A 23066-nucleotide genomic window follows, 5' to 3' on the forward strand; every position below is an offset into this window, starting at 1 on the left:
TACATACAGTATATTTAAACATAGAAATATTTGTATTAATTTGTTTTCTTCATAGTTGGGTTACATATATTTCTCACACTTGCTCTCATCTATTTTAGTCTTAACTTCTTAAATCCCATCCAACATTTAGATTTTGGTTAAAATCTCCATGAATCCAAAGATTAGGCAGACTGCGAAACCAAATCACCTATAACATCACAAACAATGTCAGAATGCAACATGACTAATTAGTAGAATTTTATTCTATCATATTAATTACATTAATTATTATTTTTACATCCTTCTTTTTTTCACCAAGAAACGCACCAAGCAATCCAATTACACTATGAGTTATTGTGATGTCACAGTCCTCTTTACTCCTTGCCTCAGTATTACTCATAAGCCCCAAGCCCGTATCTTCCCCTTCATCGCACTCGAGTTGCTAGGAGGAATCAAATCATACCACCTCTGACGAGTTGCAAACCCACAGCTCCACAAGAGTAGTTAAAGGGTTATCACATCCGAACGTGAAATCATATATAATTAGATAAGCCTAAGGCAGAAAGACTAGCAAAACATTACCAGCTTATCAGTCCATGCAGAACAAATAATCTTGTATAAATAGCCTAACGGATAACAGTTTCAAACCGCAATCAACAACTCAGTATATGAAAAAAAATAAAAAATCAGGGAGGGCCGAAGAATGGAAACAAACAGCTATGATAGTTGGGCCATTTGGTCATTCAGCAAATATATATATATATATATATATACACACACACACACACGCTTTACTGCTTCAGGGATAAATATAATGCAATTGAAGACCAGTAACAGAGTTTGTGCTCAGCAATTATTCAAGAAATTGCTAAGCTCACAAAAGAAATTTGGAAGATTCGAGAGAATTGTGACCTCAACAAAATTAAAAATCAGTAAAATAATCAGAAAAAAAAAGGAGAATAAGTCGCTATGACAGTGCACAGAAAAGCAGCAATCAGGGAGAGGCAGTAGTAATGTAGAAACTCAAAATCATCAAAATGAACATCAAACATTAGGATTAAATTTATAATTGTTTACCACTTTGGCTGTTCCGTTATACCTGGAGAATTCAATTTTTGGTTGCACAAGATTCATTTACTGAGTAAAAAATTCATGCATAATTATTGAATTCTCTACAACTGAAATTATTTTGACTTCTCAGGATTATGCATCTAAGAGGCCAACCAATAGGTACACCATAAAGTCAAACAGCTTCTAAAATACATAGATGTCCACGGGTAATTACAGATCATGCAGAACCAGATATTGTAAATGGAAATGGATCCATTGTTTCTCAGAGGATATGTCCGAACCAAAGTAAATTTGGCATGCACTAGGATGCATATGTTAAATTAGTCAACGACAGCATATTCTCGGATAGATCATTAAATAACATCGAAACAAAGGTTCTAGATCATGGTTTGACTAAATGTTCTAACATAAGATGGTCAAAGATGGAAGTGATTCACATTCTTACATGGCTTCTTTTTCCACGAAATCAGTTCATGTTTAAATCTGATATGATAAAGCACCTAAAAGAATAGACAATTTTGAGCCGAAAATGACAATTGACAGAAAAAAGATATAAGAAAGCAACTTGCGCCATCATTCAAACACTGATTGTTGCTAAACGCTAGGACAAAAATCGTAGCTTGCATAACAGTGCGTGCTTAATCCAACCAATCCATGATATTACCCTATGAAAGCAAATGAAAAAATAGCCAGAAAAATAGGCATTGCTTTTGGGCCAATGCAGCACATATCAAGGGATGCTGACTGTCGAGCAATTTTTAGGCACTATCTGGAGAAGAATTGTCAACTCTGCATCTTACCCTCTCTATACAAGTGAAGCAGATCCTAGTTTAAAAGGACAAAAAATAAAAAGGGGAAAAAGACAAGAAAAAAACAGAACTTGTTAACAATATATTTCATAACACACATTTCTATGTGATCAAACAAACGGCTAAGAGCAGCAAAATTCACTCTATTGTTAAAAAGCTTTGTTCTGTTTCACAGATGTTCATCTTCATTGAAATTTGAAACAGAACATTCACTCCATTGCTAAACAGAAATCTTCATTATTATAGTTACCATTATTAATACTATGATTTACTATTAGTTCTACTATTTTCATAAGTATTGAACTCATTGCGGTTGAACAGAGAAAAAATATGTAAAATCATAGCTAGCAAACAATGTAAGGAAACACAAATGTAGAAAACCCTATTTTTCAAAATTTTTGATAGCAAAGTAAAACTTTATTTGATCAAATGAGCAGTTAACTGATATATCAAATATATTTCGATAATCTCTTGAAATAACAGAGGCTAACAAGGGAAAAGAAATTGGATTCAACCGGTCTGATCAGGGTCGCATGGTGAGCCCACAGTTTTTAAGTTTGACCCAGCAATGTTGTTCATATATTCCACTATATATGCAGCTTATCTAACCAGAACCGAAAAACACCAAAAGAAAAAAGACCAGGTGTAAAGGAGACAAAATAGATCATGATTTTATAATCATTCTAGTATGGTTGAAACACATTCCTGAAACTCATTTGAGTTCACAAGCTTTCCAAAAATGTTCTGGAAAATCATTCAAGTTGACAATTATCAAGCTTTATCTGCATACCTTTCCTGCATTAGAGGCAAAACCTAGACAACTTGCTCTGAGAAATGCTCCATTGATAATCCACTTTTAACACCTGCACATGTTTTGGGTATGACAACAACCATTACACTGGTGAAGCTATATGAGAGATTAGTACAAACTTTAGAATGGCTTACAACGAAGCCAACCTTTTATCCAGCCAACTGATAAAATGTGGCAAAAAATGAAAGGGTTAGAAAGGAGGCTTATATATGAAGTTACACTGCTTATCTTGAAATACAAATCAAGCAGTCCAAGCAGATGCCATGCTGACCCTCAAGGATGTGATTGCTCAGACAACCAACAGTTATTTCATGCTGATCACTTATACTGACTCTTAATACAGCAGCCTGTTACTCAGAAATAAAAAGGGGGGAAGCAAAAGAAAAGAAAGGGGAAAAAAAAAAAGGAGAAACTGGAATCACCACAAATGGAAGCCAACACACTCAATAAAAACAGTGTAAATATTCCCTGCAAATTCAACAAATAACACTATAGACTATGTCAAAAAGTGATGCACCTCAAAAAGTAATACTTCAAGGGATGTTGATCCATTACCATTACCATCCTGATACCTGTTGATCAGATCAGCTGCTTCTGCTTGACGGTGTTTTTTATTCTCAATGGACTCATAATTTTCCACCTTCCCTGGCTCCAGCTCTAAGTTTTTCCCTTCGCTATTATCTGTTCTGCCTATTATAATTTTCCCATGGCCCTCTGATGCTGGGCTTTGCTTGTGGGTCTTCAAATTATGGACACTAAAATCTTCCTTCAGTCCATCAAAATTACCATCAACATGATCTTGTTTGTTGGCCATAGGGTCACTGCTCTCCAAATGCCTATTATCCCGTTCTAACATTTTATCTCCCATTTGATCCCTGATTCCTTCTGCACTCCACCTTCAGTTGAATTTGAACCTGACATATCAGGCTTCAGCTCTTGAGAACCCTCAACGTTTTCTGGCCTTCTATCTGAAGTTCTAGACTCTTTGATGACATCATATTTTTCTTGAGGCTTTTCATACTTGTATTTTGGTTTCTTCAGTTTGTGCTGATCTACTTTATCCCTGGAGGACTTTTCTCCCAAATGGCATGAACTTCTGTGAGATCTCAAACTTGAATGAGGTGAAGCCCTATCATCCCTCGAGTGTTTAGATTCTCCAGTTGCAGATTCCCTTTCCCTAGAAGCACATTCTCTTCTGCCATGTTTCTTAATTTGTTCTTGATTTCCTATGCCTGCTCAAATCCAGATTTTCAGCATGATTATCATCATCATTACTGGCAGAACTTCTATGTGATTTTGATGTCGTAGAACAAAACCTCTTAACTTCACTGGTCTCCAAGTCTTCCACAATGAGATTTTCATCCTTTGCCATAGAATCAATTCTCTCAGAACCTTGGTCATCCAGTTTAGACTTTTTATGTTCCCTAATGCCGCTCTCATTTTTCAAGGTTTCCTCATTTAATAAGGACACCCTCTTATGACTGACTACAGAAGAATCAGTAGTATTATCTTCCTTTGGTTCGCTTGTACCTTTTGCATTTTTATTAGTTGCATTACTTCCATCAGATCTTTTAATATTCTCCTTCCGCCTTTCAGATTTCTTTGTATCTCCTTTTTCATAATGATGCCTCTTCTCAGCAGATCTTGATCTGGAGTGCCTACTAGAGTGAGAGGACCGATGGTCACGTACAGGAGATGATCTGCTTCCTCTGTGATGCCTTGGTGACCTTGAACCAGCTCGAGATGATCTCTTTGTTCTGGGACTTGGAATTTCTCTACGACGCTTTGGTGATGTCGGAGTAGCTCGATATGGTTTTCTCAATTGAGGACTTGAGCTCCTCCTTTGGTGTCTTCTTGAATGAGAGGAATAACGATCATGAGATCTTTCTCTTTCTTGCCTTCCACTCCTGCCATAGTTGTCCCGATCAACTCTGTATGATCTTTCAGTGCCATGATTTGAATGATGTGATCTTATTGGTGATCTTGACCTTCGATCTCGGGAGCATCTTCTTGGTGAAAAAGAGCGAGACCGCCTGCTTCTACGATACTTGATAGGTGACCTTGACCGAGACTGGGATCTCTGGCAAGAGGAAGATGGTGACCTGCTTAAAATCCCAAGCAAAGATCAAACATCAAAAAACAATGATTAGGGTAAATGGAAACACCAACATGGATCCTACACCAAGCCAACAAGACTTCCAACTTAAAAAATTAAATAAAAATCAGAGGCCAGAACTCATAAGATAAACAAAGTAGACAATTGGTCAATAATCATAATGGTGACTCTGATCCTGACTATCAAATGAAATCACAGGCTCCTATTTTCTTGACAAGTACACAAATGAGACTAGATAAATCATCATAAATCAATGTTTCAGTCGCATGACCAAGCAAAAAGTAGTATGTTCTCATTCCAACATGAAAGCCATCCCCTACAATCTCATCATTAGGTATGACATAGCAAAATAAGGAGCAATTAAGTTACCTGGATTTTCTGTTAACTTCCTTATCCTCACTACCAAAGCCCTCTGCTTTCAATTTTTTGCTTATTTCAGCAGCTCTGGCTGCTGCCATCTCTGTTGCAGATTTCATTGTTGCTGCTCGCGCAGCAGCCTGCTGAGAGGCTATTGCTTGTTGCATCATCAAGGCATGTTGAAATTGCATCTGTTGCATAGCAACTGCTTGCTGCATCGTCAATGGTAACGAAGGGTTGACAAGAGCAGTTTTGGAAGGTAGGGACTTTGCCATTTCAACATTCAATCGATGGCCACCAACATCCATGTTGTTCAGTGCCAAAGCCACAGTTGCTTCTTCTGGCTTAGAGTATTCTATATAAGCAAAATGTTTGGAATCTGTGATGAAACAATCAACAACAGTACCACAGTAACCAAACAGCTGTTTAAGTTGATCCATGGTAAGAAGGGGGCTAAGATTGCTAACTTGTAGAGTTTTCTTCAGAGTATCAGCCTTGGCAGCCTTGTCAGGTGAACCTGTATCATATATAAAAATTAGTGATGAAGGAGGATGATATGAATTTCCAATGCAAACTATCTAGCAATGAACAAGCAACTCAGATTTCCTTTTGCACTTTTTCTCTCTCCCATGACAGGACATGTTAATCATTTCATGGGCAGGCAGCCAACTGCACAACGCTCCTGCCACTGCAGGGTCTGGGCATCAAATGCAGCCTTACCCTGCTTGTGGAGAGGGTGTTTCCTTGTTTCAAACTTGAGACATCCAGGTCACGGTAGAGCAACGTTACCATTGCGCAAGGCTCACCCTTCATGTTAACCATTTCATGCCAATAATAAATCAGCTGAAAAGGTCTCAACACAAAATTTAGGGCTTCCTACAATAAGTACGTGAAATAAGCAGCATCAGGTGTAATTGGATCTGATGCAATTCCAAGACAATCCGGATCCTATAATGTACCCATGTTGAACATCCAGCAGAATATGTATCAATATATTACACAGAAACACAAAAAGCGGTTTCTCTACAGAAGCCATTTCTTTAAGTGATATGATGAGGACAATGCTAGTATCTCTAACAAACTTAACACATAAATGCTTACATGCCAATTCTCATCCATGTTTTCAAATGGTCTTCCAATAAAAAGATAGGCATCACAATTACTAGATCCACTCGCTCAATTCTTTCTCATCATTCAACATCTAATTCTAACATATATCTTGATATCAAGTGGAGAACTACAAGACCGAGAAGTCGAGAACCAATGGAACACAGATGTCTTCATTACTATAAATCACCTCAAAGAAGAAGACTGATTTTTGAGTACCTTTTTTAAAAATAGTGTGCCTGAAATTTTAGCACAAAACATAGGAACTATTGTCATTTTTAAAGATTAACATGTACTCACTAGTAAAATAGGTTCTCACATGAGTGTTTAAGTGTGTGTATGAATTTTCGTTTTGCTCAAAAATTAACTTTGTTTATTTCAGACTTTAAACTTGCTTTTATCTAAATTTATGAATTTTATTTACTTTAAAATGTCTATATCCATGCATTATTAAGAAAATGTCATGATAATGATTGCATATCGTCCACCATTTTACTAAATTCAAATTCGAACTCCACTAATTGTGTTAAAAAACAATTGAGTTTTTATAAGATTTGAAGTCAATCTTTTTCTTTCCCACTCTACAGTCTACCCATCCCTCCTAAAAACTCCTCTCGGCCATGTCCTCTCCTTGGTCTCTATTTAACAAAATAATAAATCCATGCTTGGTATCTCACTCATGTGTATTCGGCAGATCCCGCCTTGCAATTCTTGCCTAGTTTTCACTCTTCCTCACATGTTCTCCCTTTCTCACGTCTCATGCAGCACAAACCCAATCAAAGCCATGACATGGCAGCAACCCAAACCCAATCAAAGCTCATGACAAGGACCCCACTCCTACATCCCCTTCCCTTCTAGCTTGCACGTGGCATGAGCAGCACCCTTTTTCTACATGGGCCCCGTTACCTAAAACCACTCACCCACCCTCTCTCTTGTGTTTTGAGAGAGAGAGAGTAGTGTGGCATGGTAGAGCCCATGTTGCCTCCATATGTGAGAGAGAGCGAGAGGACGTCCAAGTAGGGTTAGTGGGTGGGACCTAGTGGTTCATGAGTGGTGAAAGATATTGCGGGTGGGCCTGCATGGCATGTGATGCCCTGCATGTGAGGCAGAGGGCATACCAGGTTAGCAAAATTGGTCTGTTGAGTGTACACGAGAGAAATGGGTGGAATGGATACATCAAAAATGAGACGACAGGACTTTAAGGGTAACGTTGGGAAATCAAAATTGTGACCAAATTAAGATTTACCAATTTTATTTGATAGACAATCTCAAGTTTTAGTAAAAAAGCGGGCCAGTGGTGAACAAAACAGCCACCCAGTGGGTTTTCATTATCACAACTACATGCAAAGAAAATGACAGATTCGAAATAAAGGAATATCATCTAGATTTCATCTGTCATTTTTTATGCTGAACCTCCCACTTTTCCTAGAATGTGTAAATTATCCCACCTAAACAATTTTGAGTGATTTTAGATATGTTGTTGGGAAGTGTTTTCCCAAATCAAATGAGATGATTCCAGCTGTTAGAAAAAGGAAAAAGACCCACCCCTCAATACTTCTATCCCCATCCATCCCTGATTTGATTCTAGCTAATAAAGAAGCAAAAGGGGAAAATTGTCCTCTCAAACTCCTTCCTGAAAAACAATTTCACCCACCTAAAACTCATTCGTAAAAGAAAAAGAAAGAAAAAAAGTCTCAACTGATTAGGTGCGCAAAAATATGAAAAGACTTTTCGAAATCCAACCCTGACAATAAACGGTTCAATTTAATCAGATGCTAGTAACTAGGAAAGGCTTCCTAATAAACAGACCTGCCCAATCAAATGCTAGTAGATATGGATAGTTTTTTCCAAATCAAACCATACCAATAAACAATCATGCCCAATTCTATGCTAATAAATATAAAAAGTTGTTTCTAAAAGCAAATCCTACTAGTTCTTTTTTGGTAAATAAAATTTATTAGTTTAAAAAAAAAAAATTAAGACCATTCACATAAACTCTCCTCTCTTTTTTCAAACATGCATTGCATGTGGTTGGTAGTATTTATAAAAATACCAAACACGTAAGTGCCCACAAATGCACACGCATTACATAAATGCATGTGAGTGGTACCTTGACTGCTCGCACACCATCACTGCTTTTTAAAACCTTGTGTCCAACAAGTAGATTAGACCTTCCCTCCACATTAAAAAAAAAAAAAAATCACTGGGACAAGTAGTGAACCATTTACTGTAGGATTAAAGCCTGCTTAGGATGGTCAGGTGCAAGTTTAAAAATGGGAAAGCAGGGTACAAGATTGTATCACTTTATAATAGCTAAGATCAATGCATATCAAGTGACAAAACATCACTTCATGTCAAGGCATATTGACATGAACCAAAATACAAGTATTGAGGCATGCCATCCCTGTAACATGCCTATGACCTTCCATCAAGATATATATCATACATATGTCAAGTACAGATGGACATTTTACCAATCTTTGCTCCTAAAGTAATGAAGCTCATAAAAGGTTACCAAAGAAGGAAGTTTCTAAAAAATATACTAAAAAAGATGAAAGATTGAAAAAGGCCTTTTTAACATAACATGAGCTCTTACCCCTTCTTGCAATGATATTTTCCTACTTCAAACTTTAAGGGCCCTCCACTCTCTCTAGGAAGGGCCTCCTTTCTTTATGAAAAGTTCAATAAGGATACGGAACTGAAGCAGTATCGTTTCCCACCCATCTTCATGAAATTGGGGCCTCAAAATCTTCCTCCTCTCTTTTCTTAGGAAAAAGTCTCAGAAAATCCACATATTAGCACTCCAACTATCGTAGGTGTGGGCTATCTTTGGATCTTTTAAGGATGACATTACTGATGTAATTTCAGCTTTGACTTGAAAATTGATTTTAGAGTTTATTCACTCCATCTTTTCTTCATATGTCTAAATTACTTCATCGCAGACTAAGAGATCACCTCTTTTGAATTGAGGATTTAGTTTCTAGCAAAACTTCTTCTGCAGATCTGAAAGTTGTGTCATTCAGGTCTTAGGGAGCTTGTCTTAAAGAACTGAAAATCAAGATCTTTACAACAAGTTCCCTCCTGAGCAGATCTACATCAACTGGAGTTGCAAAATTGTATAAAGCTAACTGAAATTGTAAGACATGTGCAGAGATGATCCAAAGTGGCCCACTAAGGAGAGCAACCTAGATTGGTTAAAAAGGTTAAAGCAAATGGTGAGGAGGACCTAAGATAACAAGAATAATAACATTTTTATAAATAACTAGAAACATAGACAGTATCAAAAGATGCAACCCTTAGTAAAAAAAGATGGCAATGGTGAAACAATAAAGTTGCATACACAAATAGACACATTAGGACATACATACATAAATTCAGAGCATCCACAACTGCACAAACACACACATATTTTGTGACCATTTTAATATTACTGGATATTTATGATCATACACTCTATCAAAGGTCAATGCAAATGTTCACTAAGACAATCAATAGGCACCAATATCATTCAATATATCTGATCAAGAGAAAGAGAGGTCAATTTTGGCGACTGGTGTAATCCAAGAAAGGATCACAACTGCAGTTGTTTACTAATCTATCTTCGGTCCTGAAGATATCAAATAGCTCAATTGTCTAATCGAGACACAAATACACTGAATAAAGAAGACTAGATGGACTTTCAGATGTGATCTCATATAGAAATAACCATGTTGAAGTCTAATTTCTATTCAAGTAATGCAATGGGGAGCCCTTTTTGTGCCACAAGAAGTTCGCTATGCCAGATGGCACCAGAATTGGTGTAACAAGCAGAAGTTGTTGCCGAACATAGGGGATGGAAGAGTAGTAAGCTTCCCAATCCGAATTAGTGGGCTGAGGAACCCTCTAAGAACTTTATATTTAAAATCTTAAAAAAAAAGGGAGAAACAAACCATATACCGTAAGCAGCCGGTTCCGCTATTAAAGGGGATTTGTCTTGCTAAATTAAGAATTTGTGCCCTTTTAAGCAAGGAATGCCGTACCGGCCCGTACCGGCCGGTACAAACCGGTCCGGTGCTTGACCGGTACCGGAGACAGATGAAAACCGGTATATCCGGTTTTCATCTGCGAACCGGCCGGTACGGACCCCGTACCGGCCGGTACGGGTTTTTTTTTTTTTTAAGAAACCACAGCGCTTCGCGCTGTGGTTTCAAAAACCACGCGCGGCGCGTGGTTTTAAGGGAGAAGTGGCCCACGGGCCACTTCTTTCCAAAAAAAAAAGTTTTTTTTTTTTTTTTTGGGAACCACAGCGAGGCGCTGTGGTTCCTAAAACCACCGCGTGGCGCGTGGTTCCTAAAACCACCGCGTGGCGCGTGGTTTCAAAAACCACGCGCCGCGCGTGGTTTTAAGAAGGAAGTGGCCAACGGGCCACTTCTTTCAAAAAAAAAAAAAATTGCTGTGGCCGACAGGCCACAGCTTCTTTTTCTTTTTTAATGGGAAAGGAAGTGGCCTCCGGCCACTCCTTCCCATTAAAAAACAAGGAAGTGGCCTCCGGCCACTTCTTTCCCATCAAATCAACGAAAGAAGTGGCCGAAAGGCCACTTCTTTTCTGTTAATCTGGGATTAACAGTACGATCTTAAGCCTCTCGTTCGGTTATAAAAACCGAACGAGGCTCACTTCTTTCCCAAACAATTTGAGGTTGAGAGGTTCTATTTAAGGTGCGGAGACGGAAAGATTTGAGAGATAGCGAGGAGGAGGTCCTGCCCAAAAAATCCAGCGGAGACTATTTAAGGTGCGGAGACGGAAAGATTTAAGAGATAGCGAGGAGGAGGTCCTGCCCAAAAAATCCAGCGGAGACTATTTAAGGTGCGGTTTTTTTATCCTATATTATTTCATTAATTTTGTTAATAATTTACTTAAAAAAAATAGTTTATAAATTACTTAAATAATAAGATAATGCAAAAATTTACTTTATTAGCTTAATTTTTTGATAAGTTGTCCTTTTATGATAGAAATGGAGCCATCAAGAAAAACGAACCCTGCAAAGCGTGATATTGGCTGGTCTTATGGGCGAAGACTTAGAAGTGAGGGGCAACGACACCAGTTTCAATGCAAGTTTTGCGACAAGGTTTTCAAGGGAGGAGGGGTAACCAGGTTGAAGCAACACTTAGCCGGAAATTCCGGTGAGGTTGCTACGTGCCGAAATTGTCCTAACGAGATTCGTGTGCTGATGAGGCAGAATCTTGCTGAGGCCAAAGAAGCGAAGGAGATGGCTTCCAAGAAGAGGGCGGAGGTCGATCGCCAAGCGGCAGAGCCACCTTCCTATCACTCTAGGGAGCCAGAGGAGGTCGAGGATCTAGATGAGGAGGAGGCAGATATTCAGGCGGCCATGCATGCAAGCCTGGATGATCAGTGGCAGCAGGAGGAGGTGGCCAGGCATAGGGCTCGATTTGGGCCCTCTGCATACGAGTCGGGCGGCGGTTCTCGAAGCACTAGACAAGATCCATAGTTCTTGAGGACAACTTCAGTAAGGGAGGGCGTCGGCAAAGAACGTGGCCGGATTGCATCTATGCTGGGTAGTTTTGGTAGCCGAAAGAAGTCATCTAGAGGAGTTCCAGAAGGAGCGACAATTCATGATGTAGATCCGCATGCTCTCCCCAGTAGAGATTCAAGACAGCAGAGGGTAGACACAATGTGGATGAAGGATAAGAAGAAAACTATGTGGCGAGCTATTGGATCCTGGTTTCACTTCAGCCACATCCCAGCGAATGTGGCAGACAATACATACTACAGGTCTGCCATTGCCGCCATACAAGCTGCCGGTCCCGGTGTAGCTCCTCCAGGCCCGAAGGATATATACGGTGAGCTTCTTGACAACAATAAGGAGGAGCTGGAGAATTGGATTGACTCCTACAAGAGCAAGTGGCCCATATATGGACTAACCATCATGTGCGATGGTTGGACCGGTCCGACCAGGCGGAGCATCATCAACTTTCTGACATACTGTGATGCTAAGACCTTCTTCCACAAGTCGATTGATGCTTCGGCTTATGTGCACAACACCTCGTACATGCTGAAACTTATGGAGGATGTGATTGATCTGGTAGGAGAGGAGAATGTCGTGCAGGTCGTCACTGATAATGGGCCGCAATATAAGGCTGCCGGGCAGGTCTTGATGGAGCGGCGGCCACATATTTTCTGGACCCCATGTGCTGCACATTGTATCGATCTTATATTGATGGACATTGGAAAGATCCGTAGGGTGCAACAAACGGTGGAGACAGCCCAACGCATTACGAGGTATATTTATAACCATAACTGGGTTCTTTCATTGATGAGAAAGTATGCAGGGGGAGAGATTCTGAGACCAGGAGTCACACGGTTTGCTACCAACTTCATCGCACTTGATAGCATACTCGAGAAGAGAGGAGCCCTACGTTAGATGTTTGCCAGTCCCGAGTGGTATGATAGTAGATATTCTTATGCCGGCACTGAAGGGAGCAAGATAGAAGACTTGGTGACGAGACAGCCATTCTGGCAGCGGGCTACTACAATAGTCAAGGCTATCAAACTATTATATGAAGTGCTGCGGGCCGTAGATAGCGAGATCTACCCCCAGATGGGGTTTTTGTATCACATGATGGTTAAGGCAAAGGATCAGATTATGGAGGCAGATCCAGCACATGGCCGGTCATACATCAACATCATTGAGCAACGGTGGGGAGCGCAAATGGGTACGGAATTACATCTAGCAGGTAAACTAAGATATAATTATAGTGACAATTATAGTGATGGATATAATTATATAATTATGCTAAGATAGTCTCGTATATGTGCAGCATACTACCTAAACCCCCGGTTTCAGTACAGCATAGATGGAATTGGTATGGATGAAACACTTCTGGATGCTTTGCGTAATGTGATTTACAAGATGGAGGCAGATCCAGAAAAAGCGGCCCTATGTCTTGAAGAGGTAATTATGATTTAGTAATTACCAGCATGTGTAAGTATATCAGCATCTTCAATTATTAACATGGTTTTCTTATGCTTATTTTTCACAGAGCAAATTATTTAGAGAGGGCAGCTACAGTTTTGGCCAACGAGCGGCTGTCGTCAGCAAACACAATATGAATCCAGGTACGTGACACATCAGAAAAACATTCACCTGGTGTTACTTAGTTACTATTATGGAACTATCATATATGTAATTTTCATAAATATTTTTGCAGCTGAATGGTGGGTGCATTTTGGCGGATCCGCGAGAAATCTAAAGCGGATAGCTATCCAGATCCTCTCCCAAACAGTCTCCTCTAGTGGATGTGAGCGCAATTGGTCCACCTTCGCCCTTATCCACAGCAAACAAAGAAACCGTTTGACGCAAAAGCGCCTCAACGACCTTGTTTATGTGCATTACAATTTGCGGTTGAGGCTAAAGTGCATCCAGGAGGAAGTGGAGCTCAAGTATACAGATCCGATTTACGGGTCCTTCACCGCTGATGACGATGATCCACTACTCGGCTGGCTTGTAGGCCAGCAGCAGGAGCCCGAGCTCGACGAGCCAGGATCGCCTCCACGACCAGCTACCTTCATAGCCACCGAAGCTGGGGTCGATCCAGAGCAATGGGCTGAGCGCAATATTCCACGCACTCCCAGAGCTGATCAGCCGCAGGCACAGGGGAGCCAGACAGAGAGGGCCAGGAAAGGAAAACAAAGAATCCCAATGGAAAGTGTCGAGGAAGAGACTTGGACTAGCAGCGATGAAGGTTCTGGTGGTGATGGATCTTCTAGCCATGGAGGGAGCGGAGGACAGTATGGTACTCATGAGACACAGCCGGAGGGTGGTCTTTATTTCACCGGTGAGTCCCAATTTATGGGTGCTACACAGGATACGGACCACGGTCGACCACCTGATAGAGATCGTGAGGATATTATTGGATATAGAAGACGGGCTCCTCGAGGTCGTTCAGGAAGACAGGATACGACTGCAGATCCGACAACATACGGATACGGATTCTATTATCCACAGCCTCAGCCTGACGAATACGGATATGGTGCATTGAATTTTGCTTCCGCCATATTTGGATGGGCCCCTACACAATCAGAGGACACCTCTCAGAGCCAGAGCGTGAGCGAGAGATCCGACAGTTCTTATAACCTGGCGCGCGTTCCTTCTGATTGGGTTGATTTGCCTCCTCCTGATTATACTTATAATCCAGATATCTACGAGAGCCATCGGCACTCGTCCCGATTTTAGATATCCTAGAGTACTTTAAATGTATGTAAATGATTGTATCTTAATTTGAAGATATTTTATGTGTATGATTTTATCATTTGAAACGGGAGGAAAACATAACATGCAATAATGCATCATATATGTTTCAAATTTCAACCCTAAATTTAAATATGAAAATATCAAAAATCATGAAAAAAGTAATAAAAAAACATCAATTTTCACTTAATTTAAGATCCAACAGAGACAGCATTAAAAAAAAAAAAAGTCTGGCTCGCGGAGCCCGGCCGGTACCGTACCGGTCCGGCCGGCCACCGGTACGCCGAGCCGGACCGGTACGCCGGACCTTGCTTTTAAGGATCTTATACCTTACAAGAGAAGATAAACAAGATCAGCAAACAAGACACTGATTTATATATGTATCTATATGCATAGGTTTGTATATATACATATATACATTTAGAACCTGACTGATCGAATTCTTATGAGATCTAAGAAAAAGTCATAAATCTTCTTTAGTGCCTTCTTGAAGCTCAAACAAGGCTTGCTTTCCAACACTAATGCTACAATCTCTTGGCTGAATCACTACCATGCTAATAACATGTCTAAGAATTTGTTCAAAATGCTAGCATAGACTAGTTTGCAAGTATTCTTTGACAAACTAAAGTATCAAGCTTGCATGAATAAGAATAATCATGAGCAAAGTGCTGGATTGGTCAATATGATAATTGAATGTGATGCTTGTACATCAAGTAATCAAAAATTAACAAGAATTCAAGAACTATGTTTATGAATGAAATCAGTCAGCTAGCTTTAGAAAATCAACTCAGCCCTGTATTTTCAGGAAAAAAGGCTTTTTTAACTCAATCTTCTTATCCATGCTGGTGACCTTCTTGTTAGAAATATTAAAGATGATCCCTTCTCAAGTTGTACAGACTGATAATATGATTATATCTAGTGATTTGTCCCTTATTCATGATTTCAGCCAAGTGGAATAATGCATTAATTGAAGCAAGATAAATTTTAAATAATAAAACCAAACCAACTAATAAGTATTGTAAATTTCCCAGTTTTCAAACAATGCACTGATGCCACCACCTAGTTGCAGATACATATTGATGCCACATAATAATGATAGACCAAATAGGATATTCTGACATTGTAATAACAAAAATTATAACATGACTTTCTTTAACCGATTGGCCCAATTAATACTATATATCAAGCGAGTAAGCTAATGAACTCTACTAAGTTGATATATCCAATGGCAAAAATATTTACTCTCTCATACATGAAATACATATGCAGATTTGGCCAGATAAAAGCCATATCGACGAGAAATATATCATACCATTCGCCAAACCTAACAGAGAAGGTACTATAAAAAATTTAATTGAACAACTTGGTAAGGCACTTGCGTTCTTCTAATATCTAAACAGGAATCAAGAAATGAAAAATAGTGCAGATACAATCACTATTTCTTTTATTATGAATTGGAACTAACAGTAATTTGGCACCAGATAAACAAATTTATTATAAAATTTTCTAAATAGATCATGGGATGCTGGGACAGAAGGCAAACCAGGTGCATCTGCAGATGACTGCGCTTGCATCTGGGCAGCATGCGCCTGAAGGGCCTTGGCAGCAACAATTGCCTGAGCAGCAGCCATTGCAGCTGCTGAAGGGGCCATCGGTGCCTGACTTAAGGTCCCCATCGTGGTCGTCGCAGCCAGCATGGACATCAACAAATTTTGAGGTGGGTGGTTGAACCTGCAATCAGTCTTAGCGCACCGCCCGTATAAGTACTCCCGACAAACCTCTCCCAGCGATGCCCCACTTCCCTGCAACACCACTCCACCAGAAGCACCCGGGGCGACACCAGGGATCATCCCGAAAAGCCCCGGGAACGCCCCGGATACTGCACCTGAGTAATTGGGCATATTGGGCATTGTTTGGTTGACCATATTGGAGAACGAGCTCACAGCAGCCGGCAAGCTCGTGGTCCCCATGGTCGTTCCAGAGCTGAAGAACACCGGGAACGGGCTTCCCATGATTGGCTTCCCGTTGCAGTCCACATAGACCATGTAGTTCCCGCGCTTGGGCACGGCGTAGGTCACGGTGTACGCCCCATCCCCCTGATCCTTAACGATCCCCTCCTGATCGGATCCGCCGACCCCCACGCCAGGGGAGATCTTCACCTTGAGCTGGGCGCCCCCCGTGGGGATCTTCCGGCCGTCAGAGTCCTTGGTGACCACAGTGAAGGTGGAGGGGGCGCAGGCGGTACCTCCGGCGATCCCGGCGCCTGCGGCGGAGCACTTGGCGGGGTCGACAGGGCCGAGGGGCTTGCTGGCGAGGTCCTCGCGCTCGTCCCCGTCACTGTCGGAGGAGTCGTCCTTCTCCTTGGGCTTCTCCACGCTCTTGAAGGTGGCCTCGAAGGCGGCCTTCGCGGCGGCAGCCTTCTCGGCCTCGCTCTTGAGCTTGACCTCCTCCGCCTGCTTCATCCATAAGGGTTTCGTGACCGCAGTGCCCCGATCCGCCATAAATCGGACCTTCCTATCAAAATCCTAGGAAACAAAACCAATTTTAGGTGCAATTCAGCGAGAAATCGATCAAAAGAAGGCTCCTTTCGCCCCCAATACGATTTCGATCGGGTATTCGAGGGGAAACTCTGGGTATACAAGAAGAAATTGAGATCGACTGAATCGAAATTCCGGGAATTAGGGTTTCGCAGCGGATAACGAGGGAGAGAGGAGAGAAAGGTAGGGAGGAGAAGGAAAAGGAGGAGACGAACCTGGGAGGGGCGGAGGGGCTCGGGGTGCTCTTCCGTCTTCGGCTCTCTGGCTTTGGGAAAGAGGATAGCAGTGCGAATTTACGGACGGTAGGTTAGTTATACTCGGAAGCCAAGTACGAGTAGGGCTGTTAACGAGCCGAGCCGAGCCCGAGCCTGGGAGAGCTCGGCTCGGCTCGTTTCATAGAAGCTCGGGCTCGGGCTCAGACTCGAGCTCGGTAACGAGCTCTATATTGGGCTCGAGCTCGGGCTCGCTTGGCAAAGCAAAGGCTCGGACTTGAGCTCGTAAAGCTCGTTTCCATTACAAGCTCCAGAACGAGCTCGAGCTCGGGCTCGTAATCGGGCTCGAGCTCGGGCTCGGGCTCGATAATAGGCTATTTTTCTCTATGTGATCAGATTTTTATGAATTATAGTGCTGAAATAAAATTTTTCAGTGGGAGACTAGAGCTCGTTTGGGCTCGTGAGCTGCTCGGGCTCGAGCTCGGGCTCGGGCTCGGGCTCGGGTGTAAACGAGCCTCATATTGGGCTCGGGCTCGGGCTCGTTTGACTAACGAGCCAAGCCCGAGCCGGGCTTTTACCGAGCCGAGCCCGAGCAGCTCGGCTCATTAACAGCCCTAAGTACGAGGAGAAATTATGGGATAGGAGTGCAATCTTTCGCGCGAAATCACCGTTGGATCATCAGCTGTCCGCTTTGAGAGCTGTATCGAGGGGTGAATGACGGACATCCAAGTGCTTTGCGAGCCGTGCAATGGATGATCCTTTGGGAGAGTTTATGCAAGGGTTAATTATTCTTCCGCGCAAAAGACAAAATACACTACCACACAGTGGTCTACGACGTCATGCGCTCCTTTCTATATAGGACGGGCAGTATGACTCGATCCACCGATCTAACTCACATTCGATCCGTCATAAGCAAATTTAGATTTGGGCTAAATGGATTCAGATCATAAACGGATCAACCTATTTAACTTGTTTAATATTCTGATTGCATTCAAATTTCAAACTTCTGACTCATTTAATCCGTTTAATATCCGATCGGTTTGAGCCGGATAACCCGTTTACTAGTAAACCATATGAACTTTAAATGGCCTGGGCACCTAAGCCATGGATGCTCTGATGCTCTCAGCTATTCGTCGATCCCGAATGGCCGAGTTTCGAATTCCAAAGTCCAGCATGGGCGCATGGCACTCCTCCACTCCCCTATCCCACTCATGACTGATGCCACGTCACCCTTTTACTACCCACCCATCGCGATTGATGAATTGAGAGTGAGGACTTAGGGACTTAGGGACTTACGGACTTAGCGTTTCAGACTTTCAGTTCCTAGTTCTCTTCCATTCTCTTGCTTTTGGCCAACTGAGTGCCTTGCGCAGTTGCACAACCCCCTTCCCTCATCGATTGGGTGGCGAGCCGGCGATTTCTCTCGCCTCTCAGTCTATCCCGATTCCCAATTGGGCTAATTCCTAAGCGGAGTGCCAAAGCCCCCTCCCACCTTACATCTAGCTGTTTAATGTTTGTCGTAATCTTATTTAGGGTTTAGGTTTTCTCTCCCCTATTTGGCCAGCGAGCGACCCCTTTCCTCCTACGATCTTGCTTCTAGAGGATTAGAACTATTCTTCCTCTAGAATCTAGATCTAATCTTCCATCTCAAAATCTAACACTTTCAAAACCTCCATCATATTCCTCAAATCTCAACTCCCTTCTTATTTTCCTCTTTCATCGCTTAGTTATGTACTTAGAGTTTGCTTAATCTATTATAGTGTCATCCATTTGTGAAGTAGTACTTGTACAACTACGAGATCAAAGTACCCTCAATCTTCAATGTGAGAAACACTGGACAGTCTGGATCATTGCTTATCTTCAGCATGAGGCCAGCTTTCCTATTTTTGTTATTTTTTTGAGTAAATTACAAAAATCTCTTTGAGGTTTGCATTTATTACACTTACACTCAGTTAAATTAACGGTATTAGTAAATCTGTTTACCTAATGTGAAAAGTTAAAATTGCTCTTCAGTGATGAGTGAATTATAAAAACTCTCTGAGATTAGGTCTAAATTATGCTTGCATCCAATAACTTGAAAAATCTACATTTATCCTCTTGAGGTTTATTTTGATCCAATTCTTTAACCCATAACTTAATAGAATATTAGCTAAATTGTTAACTTAAATGGAACCTAAATACCACATCAGAAAAAATTTAGAAAATGACAAAATTAGTTTTATGTGATATAACATCCACTCAAGAAGAAGAACAGTCGCGAGGCACCATTTATCGAAAGCTTGATCTTGATAAATCAGTAGAAAAGAGCTATGTGCCAAGAAAAAAGTAATCTAGATTTTTCAAACAAGTGGTTGTTTCTAAAATTTTCTACTATATGGAACTAGTATCAGAAGTTTTGTCATTTGAGCCACCCTGTTCATGGCCCAAGTCATACTATGAACTGCAACTAATGCATCCTCCAAAAAAAAGAGTTCTCACGCATGCACTGATTTAGATCTTTTTAATTACAGGCTGCCAGAGCTATCATAATTCTGTATGCAGACATAGAAATCCTCATCTATGATGATAATATTAAGAAATCATATCTACGATAGTAGACAAGTAAAACTCAGAATCAGCAAATGATACATCGGCATCTCCAATCTTTGTGATATGGTGGGTGAGGAAGCGAGAACAAAAACTAAATAAGAAGGATACTCGTTGTCGAATGCTAGTCGAAAATTAAGAATCTTCACCGCCGAATGCTGGTTAGGAAGGAAGCTTATCGTCGGTCGCTCGTTGGGAAGGGACGCTCATAGTGGGGGGGTGGCGAAGTCAGAAAGAAACCTTGGCCACTTAATCTCTAAGAGAAAAAAAACTCTTAAAGATGGAAGACTTCGAAGAGATCAGGAAGTCAGAAAAGTAAAAAAGGAGCTTTATTTTCTTATAGAGATAATTTTGACTTTTATAATAGATAAATAGTTTTACTGACGTTGTCAATTTAACTAGGTATAACTATAGGTTTTACAAAATATTGGATGTAATGTAATAAATATAAATCTTAAGGAGTTTTTTTTGTAAAATTATTTTGGTTATTTTAAAAACTTTTTTTGATGTGACATTTGGGTCCCATTAAAAAGTTAACGATTTGATTAACATTCTATTAACTTATGGGTTAAAGTATTGGATAAAAATAAACCTCAAAAAGGTAAATATAGTTTTTTTATACTATTGGGTGTAAATATAATTTACCCCTAATCTCAAAGAGGTTTTTATAATTTACTCTTCTTTTTATGTTTTTATTTTGTTCTTAAAATTTTGTTCTCTTAGATCTATGTTGGACTGTTGGTTGTGCAAAAGAACAGTTTTAATACATTGTCTTCTGTTAGATCTATGTTGATTTCTAGCATTTGATTTCATACACCATTTTCAAAAAAGGTTGTTATTTTGAACAAATAAGAAAGGCTCTTAACCAATCTTAACTAATAATAATCTAGACTAGTAATAATCTAAACATAAGAAAGGTTCTTGTTTTGCACAAATGTCAAGAGTGATATATTTCAGCTTTCTGAATCAATATTCTATTTTAAATATGATTCCTAAATCTTAAATTAAGTATTGAAGCATTCATACATTGCTATTTGGTAGCCTGGCATTCGCACTTTACATAACATGACATGCTAGTGTTTAGCATGCAGTAGCACCAAAACATGCCAAGTAGCGGTATATAGATGATATGCAGCTGTGTCACATGCAGCTTGGATCATGGTTCTTGGATATCATTTTTTTGACTCAAAAACATGAATAATAAAAATTGATGCAGTGCAGTCAGAATGGCCTACCATTTGAGGTGCATTATCCTTTTAGTTTCAAGTCTCTAGAGATAACATAACCATAAAATTTGCATTGAAGTGCACCGAAATTTTCAGTTTTATGATATATTCAATTTATTATTGAAGTATTTGTTAGATGCCCTTTTACTTACCTTATTATTGAAGTATTCGTTAGATGTCCTTTTACTTACCCCTATAACATTTCCTTATTCATGCCATAGTATCCATGTCAATGGTATCATAAGAGTCAATTATGTTTATCATTGTAATCTCATTTATCCATTCATATATAGCTTCTGAATTTTGTATCAGGCTAGAAGAGAAATGTAGTAGTTGCACTAATATTTTAGGCCCTTATATGTAACTACAGGTCTGCAGCTTCTTCATTTTACTGTTGTAAAATTCTAATCTTTGTATAAATTATTGTTGTAAGATTATTCTGGAGTTCTGATTGTCTATTATATTTGGTGTTGTTTTCTACTAGATCTAGGACAACTCCATGGGATAGTTTGTTGTTATATTAAGTTATTAGAGCTTGTTATAATGGGGCTAGCCTTCGGCCATAAATGAAATTGCTTTGAGGTTTGTATGAATAGGTGGGAATGATTCTTGGATGAGATTTTGCTGATTTGTGAAGCAAAAATCATCTATTTTTGATGGCAACCAATCTTGGATGGCCTGCTTCTGCAGGAAACCGATTATAGCCATTTTAATTTAGCTGCAAATTAAATGATGGATCTAAGCCTCCTCGTCCTCTTACCTTCGTTGCTTTTTAAATATTTGATGATTATATATGTTGGTTTCTTAATTGTTTCTTTAATTTCTTTAGCATGATTTATTTTTTTTTTTTAGATCTAACATTTTGTGATTCTAATAGAAGAGTTACTTATATAATTTTCCATTTCAAAGCCCATCATTTTCTTTCTAGATTAGTTTTCTAATATAATTTTAAATTGTATGATAAAGATTGATAAACAATTCACTATGAATGTAGAGTAGGAGAGTGATGGTGATATGGAAAATGAACCGACGCCTTTAGGTTCAAATAAAGTTGTAATAGGTGACTCCACACACAGCAAACGTAAAAGAAAGCTAACTTCACTTGTTTATCAATTTTTTCATATAAATGAAATATCCCAAAGATGCAAGTGCATAAAGTGGGGTGCAGAATATCCATATGGTGATAAGATTGGGACCAGAAATCTGAAATGTCATTTAGAGAGTTATACAAAGAATCATGGTAGAGGACATATGATCTTATCACAATCTCAAGGGTCTATATCAATGCTTTCTACTAAATTTGATCCGAAGAAATTTTGTGAATTGGTAACATTTGCAATTATTAAGCATGATCTACTATTTCAATTTGTTGAGCATGATCTACTGTCTTAAAGAAAAAAATCAAAAGCCAGGAACACTTCCTACTAATAGAATCATCACTTCCGTGATTAAACAAATTAAAGAACGAAATCATGCGCGGCATCCTCTTTTTTTCTCATCAAGCCTCTCCAGCCATCCTCTTTCCTATCAAGCCATCTCTCCCATTCGTGAGATCTTCCTTCTCTTTGCCAAGTTTCTTTTTTTCCTCCAAATCTCTCTTTTCTTCCAAGGATCTTTCACCTAAGAATTTATAGAATCCATGGAATGATATGTATATAATTTTTTTATGTTAGACCTCACACTGTGCACTGTGTACTGGTACTAATGAATATTATGATTTAAAAACTATGGATCGATTTATTTAGAGATATGTACTAGATCATTACTGGGTGTATACTAAAGAAGCTTATAGTATGTATTACGAAATTGATGAGTGTGTATTACTTGGCCATATACTGTGTATTGGTGACCATGGTGTTTTGAAAATTATATATCAATTTATTTGAAGAATTGTGGCAGTAAGCGAAAAGGTGGGCTCTCCCTCTTGGTAAGAAGGTCCGATCACGGGCTTATAGCGGGCTCTCTCTCGGTATCAGGTTGCTAAATGACTAATTTGCTAAGTATATATA

At 39.9% G+C, this 23066-nt stretch overlaps 1 protein-coding gene and 1 pseudogene across 3 annotated transcripts; one reads left to right on the forward strand and one right to left on the reverse strand.

Moving 5' to 3' along the window:
- Positions 1-213: 213 nt before the first annotated feature.
- LOC103723181 (uncharacterized) lies at positions 214-17365 on the reverse strand (annotated as a pseudogene). The gene is made up of 4 exons (XR_015972527.2): positions 17249-17365; positions 16040-17021; positions 5156-5660; positions 214-4772 (listed from the first exon to the last, which is right to left on the reverse strand). The product of XR_015972527.2 is annotated as an uncharacterized LOC103723181 (transcript).
- LOC148703178 (uncharacterized) lies at positions 11315-14560 on the forward strand. 2 transcript variants are annotated; one of them, XM_089927083.1, is made up of 4 exons: positions 11315-12982; positions 13067-13200; positions 13289-13364; positions 13457-14560. In XM_089927083.1, exons 1-4 carry the CDS (start codon positions 12670-12672, stop codon positions 14479-14481), a joined length of 1548 nt encoding a protein of 515 aa, XP_089783209.1. In that variant the 5' UTR covers positions 11315-12669; the 3' UTR covers positions 14482-14560. The 2 variants fall into 2 exon arrangements, 1 of the variants encoding a protein (XP_089783209.1); XR_016398264.1 differs by lacking the exon at positions 13457-14560 and having other exon boundaries at positions 12845-13200; positions 13291-13450.
- Positions 17366-23066: the final 5701 nt, after the last annotated feature.

Source organism: Phoenix dactylifera, chromosome 13 (assembly GCF_051530095.1).
Source record: "Phoenix dactylifera cultivar Ajwa chromosome 13, Ajwa_hap1_PhDact_Kaust_v1.1, whole genome shotgun sequence".
In the NCBI taxonomy this organism is placed as follows: domain Eukaryota; kingdom Viridiplantae; phylum Streptophyta; class Magnoliopsida; order Arecales; family Arecaceae; genus Phoenix; species Phoenix dactylifera.